The 26,810-nt window shown below is 48.3% G+C and overlaps 3 protein-coding genes across 3 annotated transcripts; 1 reads left to right on the top strand and 2 right to left on the bottom strand.

Annotated features, from left to right (window-relative positions):
* Positions 1 to 5,423: 5,423 nt before the first annotated feature.
* LOC136473726 (uncharacterized) lies at positions 5,424 to 9,039 on the top strand. The gene is made up of 4 exons (XM_066471373.1): positions 5,424 to 5,980; positions 6,803 to 7,027; positions 7,123 to 7,476; positions 8,435 to 9,039. The coding sequence occupies exons 1-4, from the start codon at positions 5,519 to 5,521 to the stop codon at positions 8,906 to 8,908; spliced, it is 1,515 nt and encodes a 504-aa protein (XP_066327470.1). The 5' UTR covers positions 5,424 to 5,518; the 3' UTR covers positions 8,909 to 9,039.
* A 916-nt stretch (positions 9,040 to 9,955) lies between these two features.
* On the bottom strand, positions 9,956 to 10,858 carry LOC136470018 (uncharacterized). Its single transcript, XM_066467998.1, has one exon. It carries the CDS (start codon positions 10,856 to 10,858, stop codon positions 9,956 to 9,958), a length of 903 nt encoding a protein of 300 aa, XP_066324095.1.
* Positions 10,859 to 11,537: 679 nt separating this feature from the next.
* On the bottom strand, positions 11,538 to 12,914 carry LOC136473725 (protein OXIDATIVE STRESS 3-like). Its single transcript, XM_066471372.1, has one exon. It carries the CDS (start codon positions 12,542 to 12,544, stop codon positions 11,978 to 11,980), a length of 567 nt encoding a protein of 188 aa, XP_066327469.1. The 5' UTR covers positions 12,545 to 12,914; the 3' UTR covers positions 11,538 to 11,977.
* Between the last annotated feature and the right edge of the window lie 13,896 nt (positions 12,915 to 26,810).

Raw genomic sequence — 26,810 nt, 5'->3', positions numbered from 1 at the left:
GGACTAGCTGATGGGAGTGGATGCCTGGCCAAGCGGTCCTTAGCGTCGAGCTAGTCTAGAGGCCAGCGAGGACAACTCGGATGACCTAGATGATGGAGAAGGAGATGAGCGGGCAAGATATGTCCGTGAGAAGGCTAAAGGGAAATGACTTACTGATGAGGAGCCATCGTCGAAGAGAATAAAAACAGCGAGGTCATCCCATCGAGAAGAGCGGCGGGTAAGCATCGGTGCTCCCACCTAGCACCAAAGATGGCAGATGGTGGTGTCGAGCTCGTCAGATGACGATGGATCAGCAGCACCAACTTCACTAAGGGTCATGACACCTCCACTAGCCTCACTAGCTAGACTGGAGACACGTGGGATGCGACGGATGTGGGAGACCACGGCGGCGATGCCCGACAGTGTTCGGGCGACATCGGCGATAATGGCTCGGGTGGCACCAATAGCAATAGCTCGAGTAGCCGCTACGGTCCCCAAGATCATAAGGACGCCTCCTGTGGTGGCAGCGCAGGTGACCGCCATAGTCCCCAAGACCACGCAGGTGACTCTAGTGGCGGCAGTGGACACACCGGGTGGTTCGCTTGTTGGGCAGACCAGTTCCAGGCAAGAGCGCCAGTTCTGAGCTATGCAGCAGGACTCCCAGTTGTAAATGCCTTATTTATTTGCCATATTTCTTCAGCACGGCGGTCTGTTTCTTAATAATTTTTTTGCTTGTTGAAGTGCAGAGTTGATGGAGGTCCTGTAACCATCGACTGCTGATGATGGAAGGTGCGCGGAGGAGCTAGCACCTCCCCATGCTGAGCAAGTGCAAGCAAGAGAGGATCCGGTTGCCCCCACCGTGGAACAACCGACAGTTGTGGAACCGACCACCCCTACCATGGAGGAGCCCTCAACAACTGGACCAACCTCACCTGGAGGCAGATTGCATGATGAGAGCAATCCTAGTGTAGAGGAGGTGTGGGATGCTGCGGTGACATTGAGTGGCCTTGCCAGAGCAGGTATGGAGCCTATGGGGGATGCACCAAGCAATGTGGCGTAAAGTCCATTGGCGGTTGCTGAACAAACATCATCTGTAGTGGCATCAATGGAGGAGGTGGCGCTCGGATACCTTGTCCGAGCATGGCAGCAGCCAAGGAGGGCGCCTTTGCCAGTGGCCACCATTGAGGTTGAAGAGATAGTGCAGGAGCCCACCCCACCCCTCAACTCCTTCGTATGGCCATTCAGCGTGATGAAGAGTTTGAGATGCTGGAGGAGGGGAGGACAGCGTGGAGACAAAGAAGCTGAGGGCCGATCTGACATTAATGATGGGTCATATTGAGGCAAGCTTGAAGAGATCCTCTTTGTCCTTTGAAGAGCGCGGTCTGTTAATCTGTTTGCCCATTGCAGAATGTGATGAAGGTGTCTGAGCAGCGTCGGCAGTAGTTGGTGGAGTTGACTCTAGTACTAGAGGAGAACAAGAGTCTGCAAGTGTTAATGAAAGACCTCTAGGCACACCTACTCCAAGAGCGCCACCATAGAAAAGGACCTAGAGGTGAAGGTTCTTGTGTTGGAGAAGGAGCGCCAGCAAATGGAGGTGGAGGGCCTGTCGATGGCCGAGCAGTTTAGCCGTGGCACTGATCGACAGAAGGGTATGTCTCAGAATTTCGCTTTGCTGGTATTCATCGTTGTGAGACGTCTGGCTGTTATATACAGCACTAGAGATGAAGCTTGGCCTTTCCTAGGAAGCCTTCGGCCAGCTTCAGGAGGTGAAGAAGAAAGCGGAGAAGGCCAAGAAAGTCACTGAAGATCTTCGACGTGAGTGTTTTCACGCTATTTTGACTTATGCGGCGTTAGGCGCATGCTGAGCATTCAACTGTCTTGTTTGCAGAGTATCAACACCAGGCCCAGGTGCTGTTCTAGGTGCTCGTGGAACAAGTGAAAGCCCATGATGACAAGCTAGAGACAATGATTGTGGGAATCCAGCCTGTGCTGGACTACGTTGGTCCTAAGCAACCCGAGGGGGCATGGCTGCCCGGCAATGGGCCAAACCGGTCGGTCATGGATCGTGCCGAATAGCATCGGTGGACTTCAAAGAGTTCTCACGCAACACCGCCCATGGGGCCATCGTCCATGCACTCGCGTAGCTACAGTCACACTACCCTTCAGTGGATCCCAATGGGTGGTGACCAGATACACGTAGGGCACAGATGCGGGGAAGATCGATAGGCTAGAAGACGATGCGAAGGAGCCGGCGAAGAGGTTGGCCAAAGATGTTGAGCTATTCGGTGAATAGGAGAGCAGTGCTCCATACATTAGAAAAAACTCATATTGAATCATTGTATAAAAGTGCTTAGCAACTTTTGTTGAACACTTGTTGTTATGGTATGTTTGTGTTTATATTTGATATAAACCATCCGATTAGTAGTGTATAGCTGAGTCCCAAGCCCTAGCTAGCCTATTAACCATAACGCGGGGCGCAGGGGCCGTGTGCACGTCAGAAGAATAGGGCGTCACTAAGGAACCACTGTCAACCACCCATGATGCAGAGGGCGAACGCTCATGCACATGTAAGGAGAAGTTAGAGACAGGGTCGTCATTGGAGGCATCCGAGCGTCAACGTGTATGTTCAGGTATTTGCCTTACACGTAGTTGGCGTGTCATCTTTAAGGTGTTGTACACAAAAACATAATCGCTTAGCGGAGAAAAGCACGAAGATAACAATATGAAGAAACATTAGAACAAAAACTTTATTGAATACACAAATATGAAATGTACATATCTTTGAAAGAAGACCCTTCAAGGGTAGAAGCGCCTAAGAAGATCGATGTGCCAAGAATTTGGGACATCTCTTTCATCCATGTCGCATAGTCTATAGGAACCTGGTCCGGTGACCGCCTTGATGATGAAGGGGCCCTCATAGGGTGAAGATAGCTTGTGCATTCCGTTGGTCTTCTGCTTCTTACGGAGCGCTAGGTCTCCGACCATGAAGAATCGATTGTTAACATTGCGGTTGTAGTATCTTCGCATGCTGTCAAGGTACTTCGTCGTCCGAACACATGAAACCAGGTGTTCCTCCTCTAGGCTATCCAACTCAAGGAGCCAAGCTTGGTCGGAGTTTTCTTCGTTGTAGTTCTCCACTCTGGGTGCTTGGAAAGCGATCTCAGCTAGTAAAATGGCCTTGGAGCCAAAAACCATGAAGTATGGGGAGACACTAGTGTTGCGACTGGGCTGGGTCCTTAGTCCCTAGACCACAACTGGCAATTCCATGAGCCACTTGCCGGGGTGCTTCTGCTCGTTCTTGTAGAGCCTCTTCTTCAACGCGTCGAGAATCATACCGTTGGTGCGCTCAACTTGACCGTTAGCCCTGGAGTGCGCCTTTGAGACATACTTAATTGAGATGCACCTTTTGTCGCAGAAGTCCTAGAAATTAGCACCGGTGAAATTGGACCCCAAATCAATGATGATGCTCTTTGATAGACCGAACTGGTGAATGATGTCGTCAAGCAGCTCTGCTGCCTTCTTCGCTATAGCTTGGACCAGGGGTTTGTATTCAATCCACTTGAAGAATTTATCGATGCAGACGTAGACCCAGCGGAAACCTCCCGACGTGGGCTTCAAGGGTCCGATCAAATCCAGGCCCCAGCATGCAAAGGGCCACGATGCAAGAATCGTTTGCAAGGCTTGAGCCAGGACGTGGATTTGTTTATCGAAAAATTGACAGTTCTCGCATCGGCGAACGAGTGGATTTATTTAGGACGGAAGGGGTACTTCCTCCGTCAAATAATAATAGTCGTTCTAAGATATCGCAAAGACACTAATACTCAATGAAAATAGCATCGATGCCCCTACATGCTCCTAGAAATGCTAGCACTAGCAGACCATCATCAACTCTTTTGCTTCTGCGCCGGCCGCTCGAGGATTGCGAGGGCACGTGGGGGTACCGTAGGGATACAAAAAATACTAACTATACTAGATAATAATAAAAAAAATATGAAATCGAGAGGGAGGTACCTTAGGAGCGAGCGGCCTTGACGCGCCGGCGTTCGTGGCGCGGCCGGCTAGGGCGCTGCGCGGCGGGAGTGGCCGGGCGCGGCGTGGGCGAGCGACCGAGTCCGGGCGGGCGCGGGCGCGCGCGGCCGCAGGCAGGGCGCTGGCGGCGAGGCGCGCGTGGCTAGCGGCGGCGGCGGCGTTCGGGCGGGCGGGCTCGCACGCGGTATATATTTGGTCCAGCCGCGCCACGGATCAGGGCGCGGCAGGACCTGCCACGTCATCGGTCCCCCAGGTCGGCCCACGCCACGTCAGCCGTGTGGCACAGACATTTAGCCGCGCTAGGACAATAAGCGCGGCTAAAAGTGTTAGTTTTTAAAAAAACCGACAGTGTTAAATTTAAAATTATATTTAAAAAGGGTTAAAATTAAAAAAAAACTGCGTGGTGTGGGTACTTCTGTGCTTTAAAACGAGAACAGAGGGAGGCGGGTCCAGCGGTTTCCTCGATTTTCTCCGACCGCGCACGAGAGTAACAGACTCGGATTTTTTACGGAGCGTGCGTGCAAGAGAATACTTTGAACGAGGTGGGGCCAGCAGTTTCCTCGGTACCGCCTAACGCGTAACAGTGGACATTTCCTTTTTTTTCGGTTTTTTTTTTACCGAAGATTCAGTTCTACCGTGGACGATTCTCCGGCGCCATTTCACGCGTTTCGTTTATAAGCTGTACTTTTCAGTTAAAAAATAATATTTTTTTAAATTAATTAATAATATTTTTAGTCATAGCTTATCAGCTAAGCGAACAGGACATTAGGTGTAGAGAAGAGATGTGAGGCTGCCGACCGTCCCGATGAAACTTCTGACTGACCTCGACACGAGCTCAGAATTGGCTTCGACACGAACTCTATACACGTTCGTGAATTTGAGTATACGAATTTGGTAGTTTTTGTGACAGGGTAGTGTATGGTAGTTTTTGTGACAGGGTAGTGTACTCTTTGTGATCGGATAGTATATGGTTTTTGTACGACAGATTAATATTGCTTTAGAGTTTTTTTAGGTGTAGAGAAAAGAAGAGAGTGTAGAGAAAAAATATATATAAGGTCCTGTTTGGTACAGCTTATCTAGGAAGCGCTTCCTAGATAAGCTGCATAAATGGAGTAAAAACGACGGTCAAAATAAGTTAGTCTGATCCAGCTTCTGCTTTTTAGTATAAATGAGAGCTATGAGAATAAGTGTGGCCAGAATAAGCTGCTGAAAAACGTAGCATTTAGCTGTTAATTTCTGCTTATTTTGACAATAAGCAACTTATAAGCTGTACAACAGGCCCTTTAGTCATCACTATTTAGCTTAACGATTAAGCTGCGATGGGAGGAGCTATCAGCTATCACAACACCTCACCCCAGGCCGCCACTCTCACGCGGACACGCCTGCCCCAGCGTGTTCTTCCCGTTCGGCCCATAGGCCCAGACTCCAGTCCGTGAGGGGAACGGGGGAAAAAAGAACTCGAGAGATTCAAAACCTTCCAAAACCCTCGCCACCCGCCGCCGTCGCCGCCATGGACCGTGCCCCGCCGCGCGGTGCGCCCCGCGACGCCGTCGGCCAGCGATGGCTCGCCGTCTTCGCCTTCCAGGCCGCGGTCTCGGCCGCCGCTTCGGCGCTCCACCTCGCGGTGTCCCTCCTCGGCCGCCGCCACCCGCTCCTCGGCATCCCCACCGGCCTCCTCCTCGCGCTCGAGCCGTTCCTCGCTTGCGCCGCCACGGGGCTCCTCGCGCTCGCGCTCCTCCTCACCAAGTCCCCGCACCCGCGGCCTCCCCCGCTGCCGCGGAGCGCGCTCGCGACCGCCCTCCTCGCCGCGGCCGGCACGCTCTGCGTGGGCGCCGCGGCGGCGATGCTACCCGAGGACGCCGGGTGGCAGGCCGTCGCTTGGCTCGGGTTCCGAGGCGCTGTGCTTGGGTCCATCTTCGCCGGGCACTATTTTGGCCGTCGGAGGTGGTTGCTCCAGTTCCCCGTCGTGCAGGTGAGTAGATTGGGGAAAATTGTGCTTTCTCATACAGAGAAGAGTTTTGAGTGTCACTTTGGTGTGCTTTTGGATTACCCACTTAGGTTGGTACTAGTGACTTCTGTTGTTGAATGAGCACAAGCATTGATTGTTATTCTTTTGCTCTTGTGTGCTTCCTAGTTGCTGTTGTGCTCGACAGCTTCCTCTACAATTTATTTTCGATTCACGTGTGAACTGGAAACTGATAAGATGAGGGTATGAACTGAAGACTGATCAGATGGGGGTATGAACTGAAGACTGATCAGATGGGGGTATGAACTGAAAATGGATCAGATGGGTGTGGGCGTGCCTACTCTGTCTTATAACACTGGTGAAGAAGATGTCACAAAGGCGGCCGGGAGATAAACAGTGTGCTGTTTATATAAGATTAGAAATTTTGAGCCAGGATTTGTTAAACTTGTTCTGGCAGTCTAGCATAGGCTTGCACTTCTTCCAGGAGTTGCTATGATCAAATTTGCATCCATACAGTTGATATTCCTTCTCTTTATGTTGCCTGGGTGCGTTTCCCCACTTAGATCTGCTCTAATGCAGTGAATTGATAACTGATACATGATGGCTATTTGTGGCTTGATGAACTTACAGAATTAGTAATTCTTTGATAAATCTGTTTGGTAATTTTTATCCCAAAAGTGTCATCTAATTGGAAATTAAGAAATGACTTTCTTAATCATCATTTATTTTATTTGTTGAGCGAGTAGTAATTTGTAACCTTAGCTTTTTCCCCTCCCATCATTTAAGTAGTTGTCCAGTTGTCTTAATTTTCACTTCCTTTGTGTGCAGCGACCTCTATTCTATGGATTGAAGATGGTTCTCCTACCATCTGGAAACAGGGCTCTAAAGTTATCAATCCAGACCTTCCTCATTTCCCATTTCCTTGTTTTCTTTCTTCCTTGGCAATTCAGAAAGGGAGGTTCTGGTGGAAGCCAAATACTTACTGAGATCAGCATTTTAATAGTGACTGCTGGTATTGGCTTCTGTTTGGAAATAAACTATCAGTTTGTCCAGGTCTGTTCTTCTTTGTGTTCCGAGTCTTCAGTCTTTGGAGCTTGACTAACTTGATTATGTTGGTATGTAACCAATTCCCCTTCCGACAAATTCAGGTTGTACATACAAGGAGTTGCAGTTTTGCTCCACCTCAGAGCACTGCCGCTGCAGAGACTAATCCAACTGAATTTATCCTGGAAACTTTGGAACAAAGTGATCCACGATCATTGATACAATATCTTGCTTACCAAGATTTATGTGTGGTATCTGAGTGTAACTTGGAACCGTGGCGCAGAGCTGCTTTCTTTGAAGAATCTGGTGAAACTTATAAAAGAATTGTGACAACTTGTTTGAAGCCACTTGAGGAGTTTACTTCAAAAATTGCTGAAGCCCTTGAAGGTTTTTCTAGTGATAAGCCAGAATCGATGCTACAACAGTCCAAACTCTTTAGTGCATTTGATGATTCCCAGGTAATGCTACATTATGTATATAATTACCTCTGTTGTTGCATTTTTGGCCGTGGGCTTTCTACTGTTATTCTTGTTTGTCTACGCAGTCCCTTATAGGACCAACTTTGATAACCCGCTGTTAAATTATTTGTACATGCAATTCTTCATTCTTGATAAAATATTTATAGTTAAGAGGGTGTCTTTAGTGAACCTTGCATTTGGGTATAATGTAACTTGATACTGGTTTATTAGTCATTTAGTCCGATTTAGTTGAACCTCGAGGTATGCATAAAGATTTAGTACAATGTACATGGATGACTTGTGAGAAGTTTGTGTATTCAGTTTTGTACACTGGACCCCACTGAATAGTTACCTATAGTGTATATTTTGATCCTTAAGTATCTAACCAGATCAAATCAATTGTTTGGCCATATTACGATGTTGCTTTTTATCATGTTAAAACTAATAGCTTTTTTTGGCATATTTTGGTTAATTTGGACCTGAATCATTAGTTGAATTCTGGCAAATAAAAAGAACCTTTTTGGACTTCTATTCTATTACATAACTGAAGAAAATCTCTGTTTATTTAATTGTAAATAGTATGGTGGATTCACGTTTATGTTTTTGGTTGTAATAAAGGTTAAATTCATACTGGTAGTAGTATGTGCCCAGAACTGAGTGAATCCTTGTAAAACATTATCTGTTGATGGCAAGCACTCATCTAGTTAGAATCCTTTGTTTTATATTAGAAGATAATTCATACCAATAAAAAAATCTTGATTTGGTAAATTTGAAAATGCACTTTATTTATACTGTGATGAATGCAACATTGCAGATGTTAGCATTAGTGTTGAACATGCTTTTTTTTTTGTTTGAGGTTATGGGCTGTATTTGATAGTTGATTGTTTCCCATATACTTGAGGCTGCTTTTGTGTACTAATGCCTAATGGTAAATTATTTTTGTGCGTCTTTGCTGTAGATATGCACATGGTGTGCTCGGACATTGGCAGGATTAACTGCGCGCTCACGCCAGGAGGATCGATATGGTGTTGCTCAACTCACTGGCTGCAATGCTGCTGTGATGACAACGTTGCTGTCTGCCCTAGTAGCAATTGAGACATGTTTAGGAAAGAAAACAAACCCACAGCCTGTGCACTCACTGGGTCCTGAAAACATTAGGTGGGCTAACTTCTCCACAGGACGAAAAAGCACTGGAGTTGCAATTGCAAGCACACAAAAAGGTGGCCTGCACAAGAAAGCTTATACCATGGCTGATGTTCTTCGGACTTCTGTTTATCAGATAGTTTCAGCATTCATCGATGACCTGCGAGCTAATGCAAAACCATCCAGCTTGGAGAAGAACTGGATCAGTGAAGGGAGAAAGCCAGTATATGGTTCACAAGCCGTGTTGGTTCAGAAGTTGATTCTGTTTATTGAGTACCGTGCTGTATGAACTTGGTTCCATGTCTCTCAGATCCTTGCCTGCACATCAGATCATACTTGGATGGAAGTGTTTGGTTTTTGAACTTGGTTCAAGAACCATTGCTTTCCACCAGAACCTATGAAGATGGATCCTAAACTTAACAGCTTCTCAAGATGAACTTTGACTTCTGTATTCCTGTGTGCTGCTGCACTGCGGAAGGCACCGCCGCTCTCGGAGTGGATAACCATTATCCACTCAGGCCTTGTTTCTATTCTGGTTATCCACTCAGGCCTTGTTTCTGTAGAGAAACACCGCAGCGGCCTCTAGTCTGGCTTCTCCGCTGCCATAGGGTAGCCTAGCGTGCTTGCCAAGCTGGCAGGCATGACAAATGCGGCGAGCTGCTTTATTACACTGGATAGCTGATAGCTTATTTAGACTTTTGACGACGGCAGGTGCAGGATGACCAAGGCGGGAGTGCCACAACTCCGGGGAGACGACAGCGACATGGCAGCGAGGTGGCATGTGATGTGAAATGGTGTAGAGATCCCCATTGCTATTGCACCGAAGGAGGACCGTCTTGGTCTGGAGATCCTTAACAGAAAAACCAGAAGCGTCAAACTCAATAGAACAGTTATTGTCGCGAGTAAGCTGTCGAACAGATAACAGATTACGAGTGAGTTTTGGAGCGACAAGAACATTATCAAGATGAAAAGGACGATCATCTATTTGTATAATAGAAGTGCCACGACTAAGAACGGGAATAGATTGGCTGTTGCCGACCGTAATGGAGGACGGTGGTGACGGTAGATGAGAGAGTAAAATACCGTTGTTGGAGGACATGTGGGATGTCGCTCCACTGTCCATGACCCAGGGTGCAGACCCACCCTGAACCGCCATCTGGTTGAGGGCGGCAATCAAGCTGGTTGAATCCCAGTTGCCCGGAGGCCCGTACGCCGGGGGACCGCCGGCAGTGGAGAACTGGGGCGGCGCAAAGGCGGTGTGTGCCTGTGGAGGTGGCGCACCCCACTGCTGCTGCTGCTGAGGTGGCCACGGAGCGGCCCAAGGGTTGTAGCAAACCTAAGGGCCGGCCGGCTGAGGAACCTGACGCCCGCCGAAGCCGCCGCCTTGCTGCTGGTTGCGCCCGCCGCCGCTACTGCCACCGCTGCCATTGCCGCTGCGCCCACCCTTGCTCTTGCCCCCCTTGCCTTTGCCACCGCCCCCACGATTGGTGGACGCAGAAGAGGTGGACCGGCAGGACGGCGACGTGCAGGAGGAGGTGGTGGAGGCGACAAAGGCTGAGGCCGAGGCCTCTTTGCCCTCGGTGCCAAGGCGGAGTTCCTTGACGCGGAGCATGTTTGTGGCAGACTTGAAGTCGGGAAGCGGCAACGTGTTGGAGATGATGTCGGCGGTGTTGGCGAAACGGGAGTTGAGGCCGCGCAGAAGATTGAGCACGAGCTGCGCGGGGGAGATGGTGTGACCGACCTCCCGGAGGGCATCAGCGGTGCGCTTCATCTGCTGGGCGTAAGCGTCGACGGAGAGGTCGCCCTGGGACAGGTTGTGGAACTCCTGCTCAAGGATGACGGCGCGGGACTCCTTGTTCGCCTGGAACAGGGCCTCGATGGAGACGTACAGGGTGCGTGCATCCTGATCGGGCTCCATGGCAAGGTCGAGGACGGCGTCGTCGACGGAGCTGTACATCCAGCCGCGGATGCAGGCGTCGGGTTGAGACCACAGGGGGTCAGCCGGGCGCGCGGCCTCCGTGCCATCGATGTGGCCGAGCAGCCCGTACTTGGCGCAGAGGGCGGTGAAGAACGCCTTCCACTTGGAGTAGTTGGGGCGCTTGAGGCTGAGGGCGATCGGCACATGCTGCTTCACGTTGACGGAGGTGTAGGCGGCGTAGAAGGAAGCGACGAAGGCGTTCCCGGAGGCCTGGGAGCCCAGAACGCCGGAGGTGGCAGAGTCACCCGAGGAACTCGTCATGGCAGCTCGGCCAAGACGGACAGAAGTCGTGCGGCGGCCTGGGCCCTGGGCGGCGTGACTTCGAGCGCGGCCTGCGGTGCGGGTACACGGAGCAGGGGCTCGCGCGACCTGGCGGGCGATCAAGACGACGATGCGGGCAGGGCGGCGGCGCGGCTGAACTCGCGCAGCCTGGTGGTGCGGTGGCGCACGCCCTCGGGCGGAGGACGTACGGGCAGGGGAGAGGCGCCGCGAGCAGAAGAAGGAAGGAGGATCGGAGATTGGCATGATACCATGTAGAGAAACACCGCACACCCTAATCAAGGGGTGACCTTCATTATATAGCCTAATAGGCTAGGGTTACAATGTGTACAAGGCCAATGGGCTGGGCTGTTACTAATACATTCTAACAGTTTCTATTCTGAATTGTAGTCAGAAAGTTGAATAGAGTTACCTGTGTGTTGTATCATGGAGAGGAAATCTGAAAGACTTGCAATTTTTGATATCCACTTATCAGATTAATGACACAAACTGTTAGTACTGTTTAGCTGCAACTTCGAACGAGAGGCACATTCAATGTTTTCATTTATTTGGTGGAGTATTTTCAAGTTTCCGGTTTTCATGCTAAAAAGGTTCAGGTGATCTTGTATAGGTTCCAGTTTTTTTCCCAGTTACCCAGTAGCAAACTAGCAATATCCGCGTAGACTTGAAACTTTTTTTTCCTGATATTTGTACTCATTATTCCCGAATAGAAGCTATGCGATCATGGTTCTTTACATTCCAAAGTTTCCAGTCCAAGTGGAGCGCGTGATAAGAGCCAGAAATCACAATTATGTTTTAAGAAATTTAGCTCTCACAGTACCCTAGGGAATGCGATTGATGCACAAGACGTGAGTTTCCAGCTGAAGTCCATTCTAATTGAACTGTGGATTTTCATTACAAAGAAGTCAGTCTACAGCGATCACAAACGCATTGGAAAACAAAAACAAACTGAACAGAATATGAGCATGCCATTGATTTGGCTGTTAGTTCTGGCAGGGGTGGGATGCGGCGGTGCGTAGCTGTGCCTGCGACAGCGCACCCCATCAACATCAAGGCGTGTCGTGTGCGTCAATGTTGAGCTCAGGCAGGCCGATCCGTGGCTCAATTAACGATCAGAACCTTGGCGGCCACGCCCTCAGGCCTCGCCAACACCGGCGGCGGCGGAGGCATCCTGGGCGCGACGGCCGCGAGCACCGACAAGGCGCCGCTCCTCGCGGCCGCCTGCTTCCTGGCGGCGGGCTTGGGCTTGGTGCAATGCCTGCGCGGCGAGAGGAGGCGCCCGCGGTTGTGCGCGTCGAGGGCGCCGCCGCAGCTCCGCGACGGCTTGAGGCGCTTCCGCGCCGCCGGCTTGGGCAGGTCCTCCAGGGAGCCCACGGCGGCGAGCGAGGCGAAGGACTGCGACTTGCCGTCGAAGAACCTGGACAGGCCCCGCTTGAAGGGGAGCTCCGTCATGAGCGCGGACATCTCGAAGCGGTCCGGGTCCGAGCCGGAGGAGGAGCTGGCGTCGTCGTCGAGCTCCGACGAGGAGGAGCCCGCGGACTCCCTCGACGTGGACGGGGACTCGGAGTCCGACGGCGAGCCGATGTCCTCCTCCTGCTCCGCGCACGCGGGCTCGGGAGCCGCCGCGTGCGCCCTCCCGCTGCCGTGGAACAAGAAGTAGGCCTCCATGATCTTCCTTCCCGAAGACGAGAGACGAAACGCAAGCAACGATCAGAGCAGGGCAACGCAGCGTTGTGACACGGTGTGGCGGAAGGAGGCAGGGACGGCAGGTATATAAATGGGTGCGGCCGGATTGGGAGGATAAGAACGCGAAGGGAGGAGTCAGCGGACGCGCGCGAGAGGAGGAGATAAAAAGGAGAGGCCGGTCTGCTTGTTTATTTATGCGATGGATTCGGCATTATCATCATCTGCCTGCCGTGGGGTGCAATGCCCGTCCGGAGAGGATAAGGCCGCCACATGGTTTTCCCGTTTCGGCTCGCGCGGCTTTGGAATCCGCGTGCGCGCTTGGATGCAGAGCAGCTGCTGCTTGCTCAACACTGGGGACGAAGCAGGGCCACACGCTTTTTTCTTTCCCTTTCGAGTTTCGAATTTCTCAATTGACCTTCGCGGCGAGGGTGCGTGGCATCCCTATCACATGCACTGCGCGTGGTTATCGGCTAATGCTGCGCCCTGCAACAGGCACAGGGGTTTATCTGCCGGGAGAAATAACCTGGCTGGAATGGCAGCCGCGTTTAGTTTTTTTTTCCCCCTTTTTAAGTACGGTAACGCCGCCCCCCCCCCCCCCCCCCCCCCATATTTCACAAAAAAAAAATAGTAGTATGAATTAATATTTTTTATTTATATTAAGAGATAGATTATATAAAATTATTGTCATATATACCTATTAATATCTTCTAGATAATATAATCATACAAAACACAACTACATAATAAAATTATCGCAATGAAAAAGACCGAGTCGGTACTCAAGATTTACAAAGTCATCCTATACGTCTTGCTGTTAACGGGCATGTCACTTACCACTGAAAAAAATAGCGTCTTAGATCCTAGAATACATATAAGAAATTGCGAGCACCCGTTCAAGTCAGTGAATTAATTCCGACAGTTATCACAAGAAACCTAACGAGTTGAGTTGCACTTAGTTTTTAGGCTCTTTTGGCCGGCCTCCCTAAGTATAATTTCTGACGGCCGGCCCCCCTAAGGATAATTCCTGGCTCCGCCACTGGGTAACGCTTCAGTCACGGCGTCGGTCCATACGGACGTCTCTGTCGATGCGGAACCCACATGATACCCCGCAAGGGAGAGAGAAGATCTAGTCCAACTAGGATTCTTCCCATATAATCTTAATAATGGAACTATTAAGTAATCCTACTAGAAAATCTCATTATAAACCGACTAGGACTCTGGCCTCCTAACTATATAAAGGAGGGCAGGGCTCCTGAGAGAGGAGGACGACAATTGTACAACACAACATATCACGATCAATCCAACGCAAAGGCTAACGCTGACTGGACGTAAGGTTATTACTCGATCTACGATCGAGGGCCTGAACCAGGATAAATCGACTGTCTCTTGCATTAACCATCGAGTTCAGCGTACGCCGAAGCCCGAACATACTGCCCCGGGTATTCCCATGGCAGGCTATCGGTGGTAAAACATCAACAGCTGGCGCACCAGGTAGGGGCTTTCGGCGATTTTGCATCCGAGAGCTCGATAGACCTCGACAACATAATCTTCCCGACGGGATCAACTTTCATCTTCGGCTCATGGATCTGCGAGGCAGACAACAACGGCAAGCTTCAGGGCCATCTCCTCAAAGATCTAGACCATCATAAAGAAATTCCTATTTCAACAACTACAACGGATCAGCTTATCAGAAGATTCGCGCAGCTCATAGTGTCCGATTCAAATCAGATTTCACAGCCACTCGTATCCGATCCGAATTCAAGCTCCAAGGCGAAGTTTTATCCGAGTGCTTTCAAGAAACCGAGTTCTTTTTTTGGCAAGATTCCAGAGCATAACCCAAAACAACTCGGATTGCCCTCAGAGTTCTTTCAAGAAGTCGAGTTCTTTTCCATTTGGGCTCGACAACATGGCAAAATCCTATCAGGGACAGTTCGAAAGATATTTCAATCCAAGATTTGGGATACCACTGACAGGGGCTCAGGAGGGTCTCGTGCTAACGATAACATCGCAAGACTGTATCATCCACTGGTCAGGTTCCATTCCTAAAAGTAGCGGAACCCAACTAGTCGGCACAACAACAACAGCTATTCTACCTTACCAAGAAGGAGACTCGATCTACGACACCGAGGCATCTACTAAAGTTATCAGCGACTCCGACGGCATAAAAACTAACGCCAAAAACAGAACGACTCACGCACGAGAGGTGCTCATGGTTCGACGTCCTCGGTCACCATTAAATCCCCCGGAAGCACCCGATGTCAGATCATTAGATGAATCAGAATCCAACATATCACCCTTTGCCCCGGGCTACGATGGAGAAACCAAAAGTCAGAAACAAGCTAGAGAAAGAAAAAAACAAGTTGAAGCAAGTGCGTCAACACCGTGCTAGGCAGCGTAGGGAAGCTTGGATCAGATATGAGTCAGAATTGGCTGAGTACGACAAAAGAAAATCGCAACGAGAAGGCGAAGGAAGACGCACGACAAATATGCCTTACGATAAGATTTGAGAAGCATTAGAAGAACTCGGAGCAACTTCACATCCCGGTGAGAAGTATGAATAGCTCCAGGACTTGCTCCGATCGGCGATCCCGAAAACGCATGAAGAGAGAACTCGATCAAGACTACCCGCCAGATCAACCACCCGCTGGAAAGAAGATCAAAATCAAAGGAAATCTGCTTTCGAAAGACTTGGCCCGGGTGGAAGCCATGACGGAAAAAGAAGGAAGGAACATAATCAAGGTCACCGATTTGAACAACCAAGGAAGACCAGGAGTAGGGTGCCTACCCAAACAACCCCGCAAGATTATTCCCATCAAAACGACAGTTGGCCAAAAGAAGGTGCCGAATCCGAATTCAAAGAAACCAGGACACACGACAGATTCCCCTGTTTCGCGAACAGGCTTGCATTGGTACAATTACCTCACAAATTCAAACCGTCTAACCACTCCAAGTATGATGGCAAAACTGAACCAAGGCAATGGCTCAGAATATATTCACAATCAATTGAACTAGCCGGAGGAGACGACGATATCAAAACCCTGTTCTTTCCCATGGCACTGGAAGCCATGCCCCTCCAATGGTTCGACAAACTGAATCTAGGATCTATCAGAAATTGGGAGGATTTGCAAAGAGCTTTTTGTGAGAATTTCACAGGAATCATTACACACACAATCACTCATGCAGAACTGAAAGGACTCAAGCAAAAGGGAGGTGAAAGCCTCAGAAATTACTATCGACGATTCGGCGAACTACGAGCTCAAGTGCATGACATAACCAAACGAGAAGTAATTGAAGCTTTCTCTCACGGAATCATGGCTAGGTGGTAGTTTCAAGACTTCTGCAAAGAAAATCCGAGAAACAACGAAGAATTCAGATGAACAGTAGAAAAGATGATTACTGTAGAAGAAAAAACACGAGAGAGGTTCCCAAACAGAAACAACCAGGACAACTCGGACAGGCAAAGTCACCGAAATAGCAGACATCAAGAAAGAAAACATAGACCAGACAATACTGTGGCAACGGCCGACAAATCAAAGAAGTTTTCTAAACCCAGAAGATATGATGACATTGAAAACATACGTTGCCCATTGCACCCTAATGGGAGGCACACCATCGAAAATTGCTACACTTTCAATGATCGATACACAAGAAAAGATAGTAAGGAAAACACCAAAGAGGACAATCAAAAAAGAGAGGAAGACAACCACGAGGACAAAGGATTCCAAAAACCTAGGGGAACGGTAGCAGTGATCTTCTCAGGGGCTCCGGATTGCAGAAGCAAACATCAAGAAAAACTAGCACTACGGACCATTATGACAGTAGAACCGGCTACACCAAGATACCTCAATTGGTCATAGTATCCTATCCAATTTACCAGAGAGGACCAATGGACTAGCGTGGGAAACGCAGACCATTATCCACTGGTTCTAGATCCAACTATTGCTGGTATGACCATCACCAAAGTACTAATCGATGGAGGAGCTGGACTCAACATCATCTTTTCAGAAACTCTAAGGAAAATGGGACTACAACTCACCGGGATGATCACGCCAACAAGCACACCTTTTTACGAAATAGTACCCGGCAAAGCAGCCATGCCACTCGGACAATTTACTTTACTCGTTACTTTTGGAACCCCTTCAAACTACCGAATAGAGTTCATCAAATTTGAGGTCGTTGACTTCGATTCGTCATATCATGCAATCCTCGGACGTCCAGCACTGGCCAAATTCATGGCAATACCACATTATCCGTATTTACTGCTTAAGATGCCAGGACCCAACGGTATCCTTTCTCTTCGAAGCGATTTGAAGCGTGCTTTTGACTGCGACGTTCAGGCGATCCAAATTGCAGCTAAGGCACAAGCCGACAATGGAAGAAAAGAAATAGCCGCAATCGCTGCAGAGACAAGCCAAGAAGAATTAGAAATACTGGCTAAAAAGCCCAGCATCATCGCACCACCAAAAGAAGCCGACGTCAAGCAAATCGACTTAGGCACAGGCGATACCTCCAAGACAGCAACCATCAGTGCTCACCTCTCGGCAAAATAGGAACTCGCGTTCACCAACTTTCTTCGAGACAACAAAGATATTTTCGCTTGGAAGTCGGCCGACATGCCAGGAGTCCCAAGGGAGTTGGCTGAGCACAGAATTGATGTTAATGAAAGCTCCAAGCCTGTAAAGCAACGGCTACGACGATTCTCACCCGACAAAAAGGCAGCAATTAAAAAGGAAATAACAAAACTGATGGCAGCCGGATTCATCAGAGAAATCCTTCATCCAGACTGACTAGCAAACCCGGTCCTTGTGCAGAAGAAAAACATGGACGAGTGGCGCATGTGCGTCGACTACACAGATCTCAACAAATATTGCCCAAAAGATCCGTTCGGGCTACCACGCATTGACCAGATAGTTGACTCAACGGTAGGATCTGTATTATTATCTTTTCTCGATTGCTATTTAGGGTATCACCAGATCGCACTAAAAGAACAAGACCAGAGCAAGACATCTTTCATCACCCCGTTTGGTGCCTACTGCTACAAGACTATGTCGTTTGGACTAAAGAACACTGGCGCCACGTACCAAAGAGCTATCCAAACTTGCCTTGGGAATCAAATCGGTGAAAATGTGGAGGCATATGTGGACGATGTAGTGGTGAAAACAAAGAACCCAAACACCCTGATTGAAGATTTAAAGCAAACCTTCGAAAACTTGAAGAGATGAAGATAGAAATTGAACCCAAACAAATATGTATTTGGAGTTCCCTCAAGACAACTACTCAGATTTTTGGTCAGTCAGCGTGGGATCGAAGCTAGTACCAAGCAAATTCAAGCTATAATAGAAATGGGCCCACCTAGAAGTGTCAAAGATATGCAGAAACTAACAGGATGCATGGCGGCCCTCAACCGCTTCATATCAAGACTCGGCGAAAAGGGGTTACCTTTCTTTAAACTACTAAAGAAGACAGACAAGTTTGAGTGGACAATAGAGGCCGACGAAGCTTTCAAAAAACTTAAAGAATACCTCACCTCGTCGCCTGTCCTGACACCTCCAAAGAAAGATGAAGATATGATGCTATATATTGCGACGACTCCTACCGTAATCAGCACGACAATAGTCATAGAAAGAGAAGAACAAGGGCGTGTGCATAAAGTGCAACGTCCCGTATACTACATTAGCGAAGTACTGTCAGAATCCAAAATCCGGTACCCGCATGTACAAAAACTACTCTACGCTCTACTCATCACCTCACGCAAGCTTCGCCACTATTTCGAAAGCCACAAGATTACCGTGGTGACAGATTTTTCACTTGGAGACATCCTACACAATAAAGATGCCATGGGGCGCATATCCAAATGGGCAGTTGAAATCGGAGCTCTTGACATCGATTTCACCCCATGGAAAGCAATCAAATCTCAAGCCCTCGCTGATTTTGTGGCCGAATGGACAGAGATTCAACAGCCTTTATCAGATACAATCCTTGACCACTAGAAGATGTACTTTGATGGATCACTCAAACTAGGCGGGGCCGGTGCAGGCGTTCTCCTCATTTCTCTAGAAGGAAAACAACTCAAGTACGTCCTTCAGATATTATGGCAAGCTACCAATAACGAAGCAGAATATGAAGCCCTCATCCACAGGCTACGAGTGGCAATTACTCTCGGAATAAAAAGATTACTCGTATACGGTGATTCAGCAGTAGTCATCAACCAAGTCAACAAAGATTGGGATTGCACCAAAGAAAACATGAGTGCTTACTGTGCTGAAATACGAAAACTTGAAAAACATTTCCAAGGATTAGAAATTTTACACGTCCTACGCGATTTCAACATTGCAGCAAATGTCCTTGCCAAGCTCAGATCAGACAGAGCGAAGGTTCCACCCGGCGTATTCATAGAAGAGCTATCAGTACCCTCTATCAAACAACCCAGTGAAACAACACATGAAATTCAGGCTAAAAGCGTTCAGATCTTGGTAATCAACACTTCATGGAGCCAAGTTTTCATCGACTATATCAAAGAAAACAAATTGCCAGCAGATAAGGCAGAAGCCACCCAAGTTGTTCGCAGAAGCAAAAACTACGTCCTAGTAGGAGATAAACTTTACAGAAGAGCAGCATCATCAGGAGTACTCCTAAAATGTGTCTCATTTGAAGAAGGTAAAGAGATCCTAGACAAAATACACTCAGGTTGCTATGAAAATCATGCTGCTTCAAGAACACTAGTTGGCAAAGCATTTCGCACCGGATTCTACTGGCCAACCGCTTTGAAAGACGCAGAAGAACTTGTCAGAAAATGCAAAGGTTGCCAAATGTTTGCAAGACAAGCCCATGTGCTAGCTCATAATCTTATCTGTATCCCACCTGCTTGGCCTTTTTCCTGCTGGGGGCTGGATCAAGTATGACCCCTGAAGAAAGCAAAAGGCGGCTTCGAGTACATCTTTGTAGCAATCGACAAGTTCACCAAGTGGATTGAATACAAACCACTCACGAAATACAGCGCAACCAAAGCAGTTGAGTTCATCCAAGACATCATGCACTGCTTCGGCATGCCCAATCGAATCATCACAGATCTAGGCTCCCCCTTCACAGCTACAGAATTCAAGAGCTAGGCACAAGACTGTGGTTTCAGTATAGACTATGCGTCTGTTGCACATCCAGAAGCCAACGGACAAGTAGAAAGGGCTAATGGACTCATACTAGCCGGATTAAAGCCAAGGTTATACGAAGAACTAGTGGACTATGGGTCCAAATGGATTGAAGAATTACCAAAAGTAGTATGGGGGCTACGAACTCAAATAAGTAGAGCAACAGGCTACTCACCCTTCTTCCTAGTTTATGGGTCAGAGGCCGTACTGCCCGCTGACTTGATCTGGACATCCCCAAAGATAGAACAGTACGATGAAGGAGAAGCAGAACACACAAGAAGATTAGAACTCGACAGCTCAGAAGAAGTTAGAGTAAACGCTACCCTCCAATCAGCCAGATACCTACAAGGTTTAAGAAGGCACTACAACAAGAGTACCCAACCTCGATCACTACAAGTCAGAGACTTAGTGCTAAGAAGGATACAAAAGGCTGACAGACGACATAAGCTACTCAGCCCATGGGAAGGTCCGTTCATTATAACAAAAGTCACCGGACCAGGCACATACAAGTTAATAACCCAAGATGGAAAAGAAGTCAGCAATACATAGCACATCAGCCAGCTAAGAAGATTCTATGCGTAAAAACAACTCAAGAAAAGGTAGATATGCAAGCCACAAGGGACCAACATTCACAATCGACGAAGGACAATATTCTACAACAACATATGTATTAGTTTATATTCATGATCAATAAAGATGATATTCATCCACAACATGTCTTGTCATGACTTCCAACGAGTTGTTTTCATGAAACAAAAAGCAAAATGGCTGAAAACATGTCTGAGCATCCCGGCCGAGAGCAAAATAGCTGAAAAGACGCTTGAGCTCGCCGATGAGGGTAGCTAAAAGCTAACACCCGAAACAAAAAGCAAAATGGCTGAAAACATGCCTGAGCATCCCGGCCGAGAGCAAAATAGCTAAAAAGATGCTTGAGCCCGCCGATGAGGGTAGCTAAAAGCTAACACCCGAAACAAAAAGCAAAATGGCTGAAAACATGCCTGAGCATCCCGGCCGAGAGCAAAATAGCTGAAAAGACGCTTGAGCTCGCCGATGAGGGTAGCTAAAAGCTAACACCCGAAACAAAAAGCAAAATGGCTGAAAACATGCCTGAGCATCCCGGCTGAGAGCAAAATAGCTGAAAAGACGCTTGAGCCCGCCGATGAGGGTAGCTAAAAGCTAACACCCGAAACAAAAAGCAAAATGGCTGAAAACATGCCTGAGCATCCCGGCCAAGAGCAAAATAGCTGAAAAGACGCTTGAGCCCGCCGATGAGGGTAGCTAAAAGCTAACACCCGAAACAAAAAGCAAAATGGCTGAAAACATGCCTGAGCATCCCGGCCGAGAGCAAAATAGCTGAAAAGACGCTTGAGCCCGCCGATGAGGGTAGCTAAAAGCTAAAAACTAGTCAACTAAAATTGAACTTCAAAAGACCCTCTAGCTCTTCGTTCCGAAAAGCAAGAGGCTCGGGGGCTACATCCAGATAGGAACACTTTTTCCTCAGAAAAGCACAAGCGTCAAGTTCGTCAAGGCAACATTCTATGCCGAGTCGTTTTTACATAGCGCGGACGAAAGGTTATCAACACAAAGATTTACATCTAACAAGTCATAGCATGGACAAAGCACTCGATGGATCACAAAAGGAGAAGAAAAGAAAAGTACTCGACAAATCGAGGGGTCTCGTCAGAATAACACGCAGAGTTGTTTTGTAGAGCAGAGATGAAAACAAGACAAAGTACTCAGCAAGTCAAGTAACTTCAACCGCACCCAGGCAAAGAATACATCAACAAAAATAAAGAATCTTCACTTAAAGAGGAGTGTAATATTACAAGGGGATGCTCAGTCGAATCAGGCATTGTCATCAGAAAGAGAAATGCCAATATTTAGACTGTCTACAACCCTACTGGCTAAACCTTCGACTTCAGGCTCCATCCTCTCAACGGCGTCAAGGTATTCTTGGCTTTCAGCTTCTTCTGCTATCTTGGATAGAGGCGCCTCTGGAGCAAGGACCCGGACCTGGGCCAGCACATTCTTGGTACATACTTGAGCACACTTCTTCGCGAACTCTTGGAAACGAGTCGGAATCCAGGGAATGAACTACGCCCAAGATTGCCCATCATCCGCTGGAGTACGGAGAACATCGGCTACTGAGCGAAAAGATTTCCACAAAACGTTCCAATTTTCAGTAGCCGTCGACAGCTTCCCAGACAAGCTTTCAATAGTTTTTTGGGCCTGCACAAGATCTCTGTTAGCTCCACGCCTAATCAGCTTAGCAAGGGCGAGTTCTTCCTCAGCATGAGTAATTACCTCATTAGCTTTATTATGACTGGAGCGGACAAGAGCCTTCATTTCATCGATACTCTCCGAGAGCTTCTGCTTCTCAACTCGAAGAGCTAGACAAGACACCCAAGAACAAGTCAGCGAAAAAAGAAGTCAAAAATACAAAAAATAGGCAGAACCCGCAGCACCTTTGCATTCGTTCTTCGCAGACTCCACCACGGCGTCCCTCTGCTTCTCCGTCTCCACGACCCGGGCATGAAGGGTCTTCTCCTCCTTTTGGTGCAATTGACGCTCTATCTCCAACTCAGCCCGGAGGAGGCCAAGATCGGCTTTCAGAGCATCCACCTCAGAAGACAACTTTCTCTCATTCTCAGATGAGAAAAAGAAGCCAGAATAATCACGAGAGAAAGACTGAGCAAAAAGGGGCAAAGAGAAATAAGGCGTAAGAACAGAAGAAAAACAAGCACGCAAAAAAGGAGTGGCAGTAAAACCTACCTGGAGCTTTTCACCAAAAGAAGTCACGAGGGTCGACAAGCTCTCCCAGGCTGTGGTCAGCTCCGATAACCGATGGGTGGCATCGAACTGTTGCACCACGTCACCGGAAAAAGAGGGACCGCCGGAAGCAAGAGAAGGGGAAGGAGAAGCCGGCTAGGGCGAAGAAGGAGCGACCAAAGCAACCTGCAAGGAAGCCGGAGCCAAACCCTCAGAAGGACCCGGCACGACGGCCACAGTCACCTCTAGAGCGGCCAAATCCGCAACTTCGCCAGGAAGCTCCGAAGTCCCCGCAGCAACTTCATCAACAGAATGTTGTGAGTCCTGAGGCTCAAAACTCGTCGGCACGGTAGGAGATAGAGAAGAAGTCGATGAAGAAACGAGAGAAGACGAAACACTAAAAAGTGATAAAAGGAAGCACCGATAAGAACCAGAAGAAGGAAGAAAGAAGCCAAAAAGATAAAAGCCAGGATCTACTCACCCGACTACTTTCTTCTTCACGAAGCCAAAAGAAGGCCTCACAGGGGAACCATGACGTCAAAAACGTCTCTGCCACCCGGCGACGGAAGCGGGATAGCTGACAACGGAGCCGCGAAAGAAGTCGGGACTAGAACCGTGAAAGAACTCCGCACTGGAGGAGCGGTAGAGCTTGGGACAGAGGCAACCAAAGAACTTGATACCGGAGCTTCAGAAGAAGTCGGCGCGGGACCCTCAGAAGAACTCACACCCGACCTCCGATTACTTCAAAAAGTTCAAGGATGAAAGTCAAGACAAAGAAGAGAAATTCAATACAACAGGGATATGAAAAACAACTCACCGCCGCATGACAAGGGGTACTTCATCATCCTCTTCTTCCTCAGCCAAGGAAACCAGAGCACCTGCTGAAAAGAAGATAAAAACTACTCGGTTCAAGAGAGAAGCAGGAAAATAAAGGAACAAAGAGTATTAAATGTGCTCACCTAAGAGCATGCTAGCAACGACTGGAGTACCTGAGGGAGTACTTGGTTTGTGAGGCTTCTTGGAGATAGGCAGGCCAGATGAAGACCCATCCGTTCGCCCCCTCTTCGGGACACAGCGAGGACCACGAGGGACTAGACGAGGAACATATTCTTCATATACATCAACAAATCTGGAAGAAACCCCAGGAAGGGCTGTAGAGGTTTGGGACTTACTAATTGCAGAAGTTCCAGCTAGATGATCCCCAGTCTCTGCCACGGTAGGGAGAGCATCAAGGGGGATCAGATCAACAAAGTTCCGCCCAAGCTCCTGCGAAAAAGAATAAAACACCGAGACAAAGAAAGGCTAAGCAAGAACGGATGCAGCAAGGGTACATAAAGTACTCAAACAAGAAATAGACAACTCACAGCTAGGGGAGGGTTGTTGGCTGAGAACTCGGAGACGGCAGGAGGAATGACGCTCACTTCCTTCAGCATTTTCTAGAGGCGCTCGAGTACCTCCTCACCGGTCAGCTCAAGAGCTGGGACCATGCGTGAGGGATCCTCGGCCCCAGAATACTCAAAGCCAAGATGTTCCCGCTCCTTCAAAGGCTAAATCCGGCGATGAAGAAAGCTCGAAACGATACCAAAGCCGGTCAAACCCTGCTGTTTCAGCATGCTAATCCTATCAAGGAGCGGCTGGATTGCTTGAATCTCAGCGGGTGACTCAAGCTTCTTGTCCCATCGGTCATTCACCACAGGACCAGATCCAGAGTGGACGACGAGGGAAGGGATCAAATTGGCAGCATAAAACCACTCGGCACGCCAATCTTTTACATAATCGACCAGGTCATAATCAAAAAACTTAATCTTGAGACCCTAGCAAAACTGAATCCCACAACCGCCAAGAACGCTGGTTTCTTCACGGCGGGGTTGAGGTTTTAGACAAAAGAAAAAGCGAAAAAGAGATAGAGAAGGAGGGATCCCAAGGAAAGCTTCACAAAGATGAACGAAAATAGAAAGATGGAGAACGGCATTGGGGGTTAGATGGTTCAGACTAACCCCAAAATAACCAAGAAATTGATGAAGGAAGGCGGAAGCAGGAAGACAAAGTCCGGCACAGACAAAGGAAACAAAGAGGACAATCTCACCAGGACCCGGAGCCGAAACCCGATGCTCGCCTGGAACTCTCCATTCAGCGATGACTTTGCTTTGGATCAAGCCATCGCTAACGAGCTCACACAGCTGGTCTTCGCTTGTTGTTGGAGCCAGCCAAACCTTCTGAGCAGCCCTCATGGCCATGAACTCCTGGTTTTCGATCAAAGAAAGGGACGACTCCTCGTCCACGAAGGTCGCCTGAGACTTGCTTGCGGTTTTCTTCTTTCCCATGAACTGGCGGAAGCAAAGAAGGCACTAGGGAAGAGAAAGCTAGGATGAAGGTGATCGAGTGACAGCGACGAAGACGGCGGTGGATTTCTGAAAGCTAGGGTTTAAAGGCAAGAGCTAGGCAGCAAGGAAAAGGAAGATAAAAGGTCTTTAAATAGATTTTTCGGTAACAAAAATGGCCCACAAGGCCCGTTAAAACACAGTGTGAGAACGCAACGGTCCATTTACTGACGCAGCTAAAATGGCGGAGGGCACGAATCCACACAACGGTACGAACCAACGGACAGATTTTAGACTTATCCACACAGCGCCACGACAGGGTTATCAGATGAACTACAAGAACAACTCGTCAAACCAAGAAGAAAGAAAGGGCTACCTCGCAAGGAACAAAGTAACCCGGTTATTTAAGAAAGAACTCGGTAACCTCATGAACGACAGAGATCACAGCAGAAAAGTAAAAGACAACTCAGAAGACAAGATTCATTACATTACAAGCAACTTCAAAAATGAAAGATTATAAATCTTACAAGACCCAACAAACTCAGCGCCACGAAAAGCAAAGTAGCAAAGAGGAACACGGACACGGCTAGGCTCTGGAACGACTATGTGTCCCAAATTGCTACTCGAAAGGACGAACCGCCATCAGCTACACTGTTTTCTTCAAAGGACGAACGCAGTGCATCTAAGGCGGAAATCGGCAGCACGGCAGGGCAACATGGAGCAGAGAAGGCTGGCGGGCATCTGTCTACCCAAGACTGATGTGATGCTGGATATGGTGTTGATCTGCACCAGACAGTCTCAAGACAGGCGATGAGGATCAACCCAGAACTGCCGGATGAAGGAACAAAGCCCACATCACAAGACTTCCTCCAACTACCACCACGTACACCCTAGCACAATGCTGTCGCGGGATTAGCCTACCTCTAATCCCTATCACAAGACTTCCTCCAGCTACGACAAGACACACAAAAACTACAAAATATGCCCGGGGGCTGCTCTACTTCACAAACTACCATGTTCATAACCACGAAGGTTTCAACAGAATGTCCAATGGATGAAAACAAGCACTCCGGGACAGTATTTATAGACCAAAGGAGCGGCGCACATGGACTAGGAGTGCCAACAAAATAAGCCTAACAAAGGACACAGTGAAAAGACAGGACTCAATAATGGATGACTCAGACAAGAGGAAGCGGTACTCGAAGACAGGCATATTCGGAAGAATATACCAGCACAGTACAACCCGTGAACAAAAGGCATTTACACTCAACCACCACCATACAACTACATCTGACAACAACAACGACATATCAAGACTCTTCATCCGACTTCTTTTCTAAAGGGAAGAACTCGGACAAAGTACGGGGCTGCGGGACACATAGCCCTAGAATTTTTTGAAGACAAGAACCTGGACCCTCCAACTTTTGTAAGTAAAAGCAAGAGGCTTGGGGGCTACACTCAGTGAGCGCAATTTTTACAAAAAATTGCACCCACCCAAAAAGAACCCGGACATAAGCTCGGAGGCTGCATGCCACGAAACTACTCAAATGATGGTTTAATCCAAGACTAAAGGGCTGCTACGGAAAGATGCCGCAAAACTACTCGGATGATGACATAATCCAAGTCTCGGGGACTACATAAGAACACAAATTTTCAAACAACATAAAAGATCAAGACCCTCCAACTTTTTGTTCCAAATAGCAAGAGGCTCGGAGGCTACACTCAGTGAGTGCCCTTTTTCTTCGAAAAAGCGCACATCGCCGAAAGACTCCCTCAACGCAAGACCACTCCAAGACATTACGACAAAAAAAACCCAGAACGAGCCATATTCGAGTTCTTTTTGATAAAACTTCAATGAACAATCAGAGCAACTTCGAGACAAGATCCTCCAGCTCCTTGTTCCAAATAGCAAGAGGCTCGGGGGCTACAACCAGATGGATGTACTTTTTCTTCAAAAAGCACTCACCACTCGAAGATCCCAAGAAGCGCTACAAGGTTTCACTCCAGAAAGCAC

This window comes from Miscanthus floridulus, chromosome 8, assembly GCF_019320115.1.
Source record: "Miscanthus floridulus cultivar M001 chromosome 8, ASM1932011v1, whole genome shotgun sequence".
Taxonomy (NCBI): domain Eukaryota; kingdom Viridiplantae; phylum Streptophyta; class Magnoliopsida; order Poales; family Poaceae; genus Miscanthus; species Miscanthus floridulus.
Note: the sequence above shows the minus strand (reverse complement) of the source record. Positions and strands in the feature narration are given on the sequence as shown.

What these genes read in the sequence shown, in the direction of transcription:
- LOC136473726 (XM_066471373.1), top strand. Translation starts at nt 5,519, where the DNA reads ATGGACCGTGCCCCGCCGCGCGGTGCGCCCCGCGACGCCGTCGGCCAG. An exon ending in TCCAGTTCCCCGTCGTGCAG is followed by an intron (nt 5,981 to 6,802) that starts GTGAGTAGATTG and finishes CTTTGTGTGCAG; the next exon opens with CGACCTCTATTCTATGGATT. An exon ending in GTGCATTTGATGATTCCCAG is followed by an intron (nt 7,477 to 8,434) that starts GTAATGCTACAT and finishes TCTTTGCTGTAG; the next exon opens with ATATGCACATGGTGTGCTCG.
- LOC136470018 (XM_066467998.1), bottom strand. Translation starts at nt 10,858, where the DNA reads ATGACGAGTTCCTCGGGTGACTCTGCCACCTCCGGCGTTCTGGGCTCC.
- LOC136473725 (XM_066471372.1), bottom strand. Translation starts at nt 12,544, where the DNA reads ATGGAGGCCTACTTCTTGTTCCACGGCAGCGGGAGGGCGCACGCGGCG.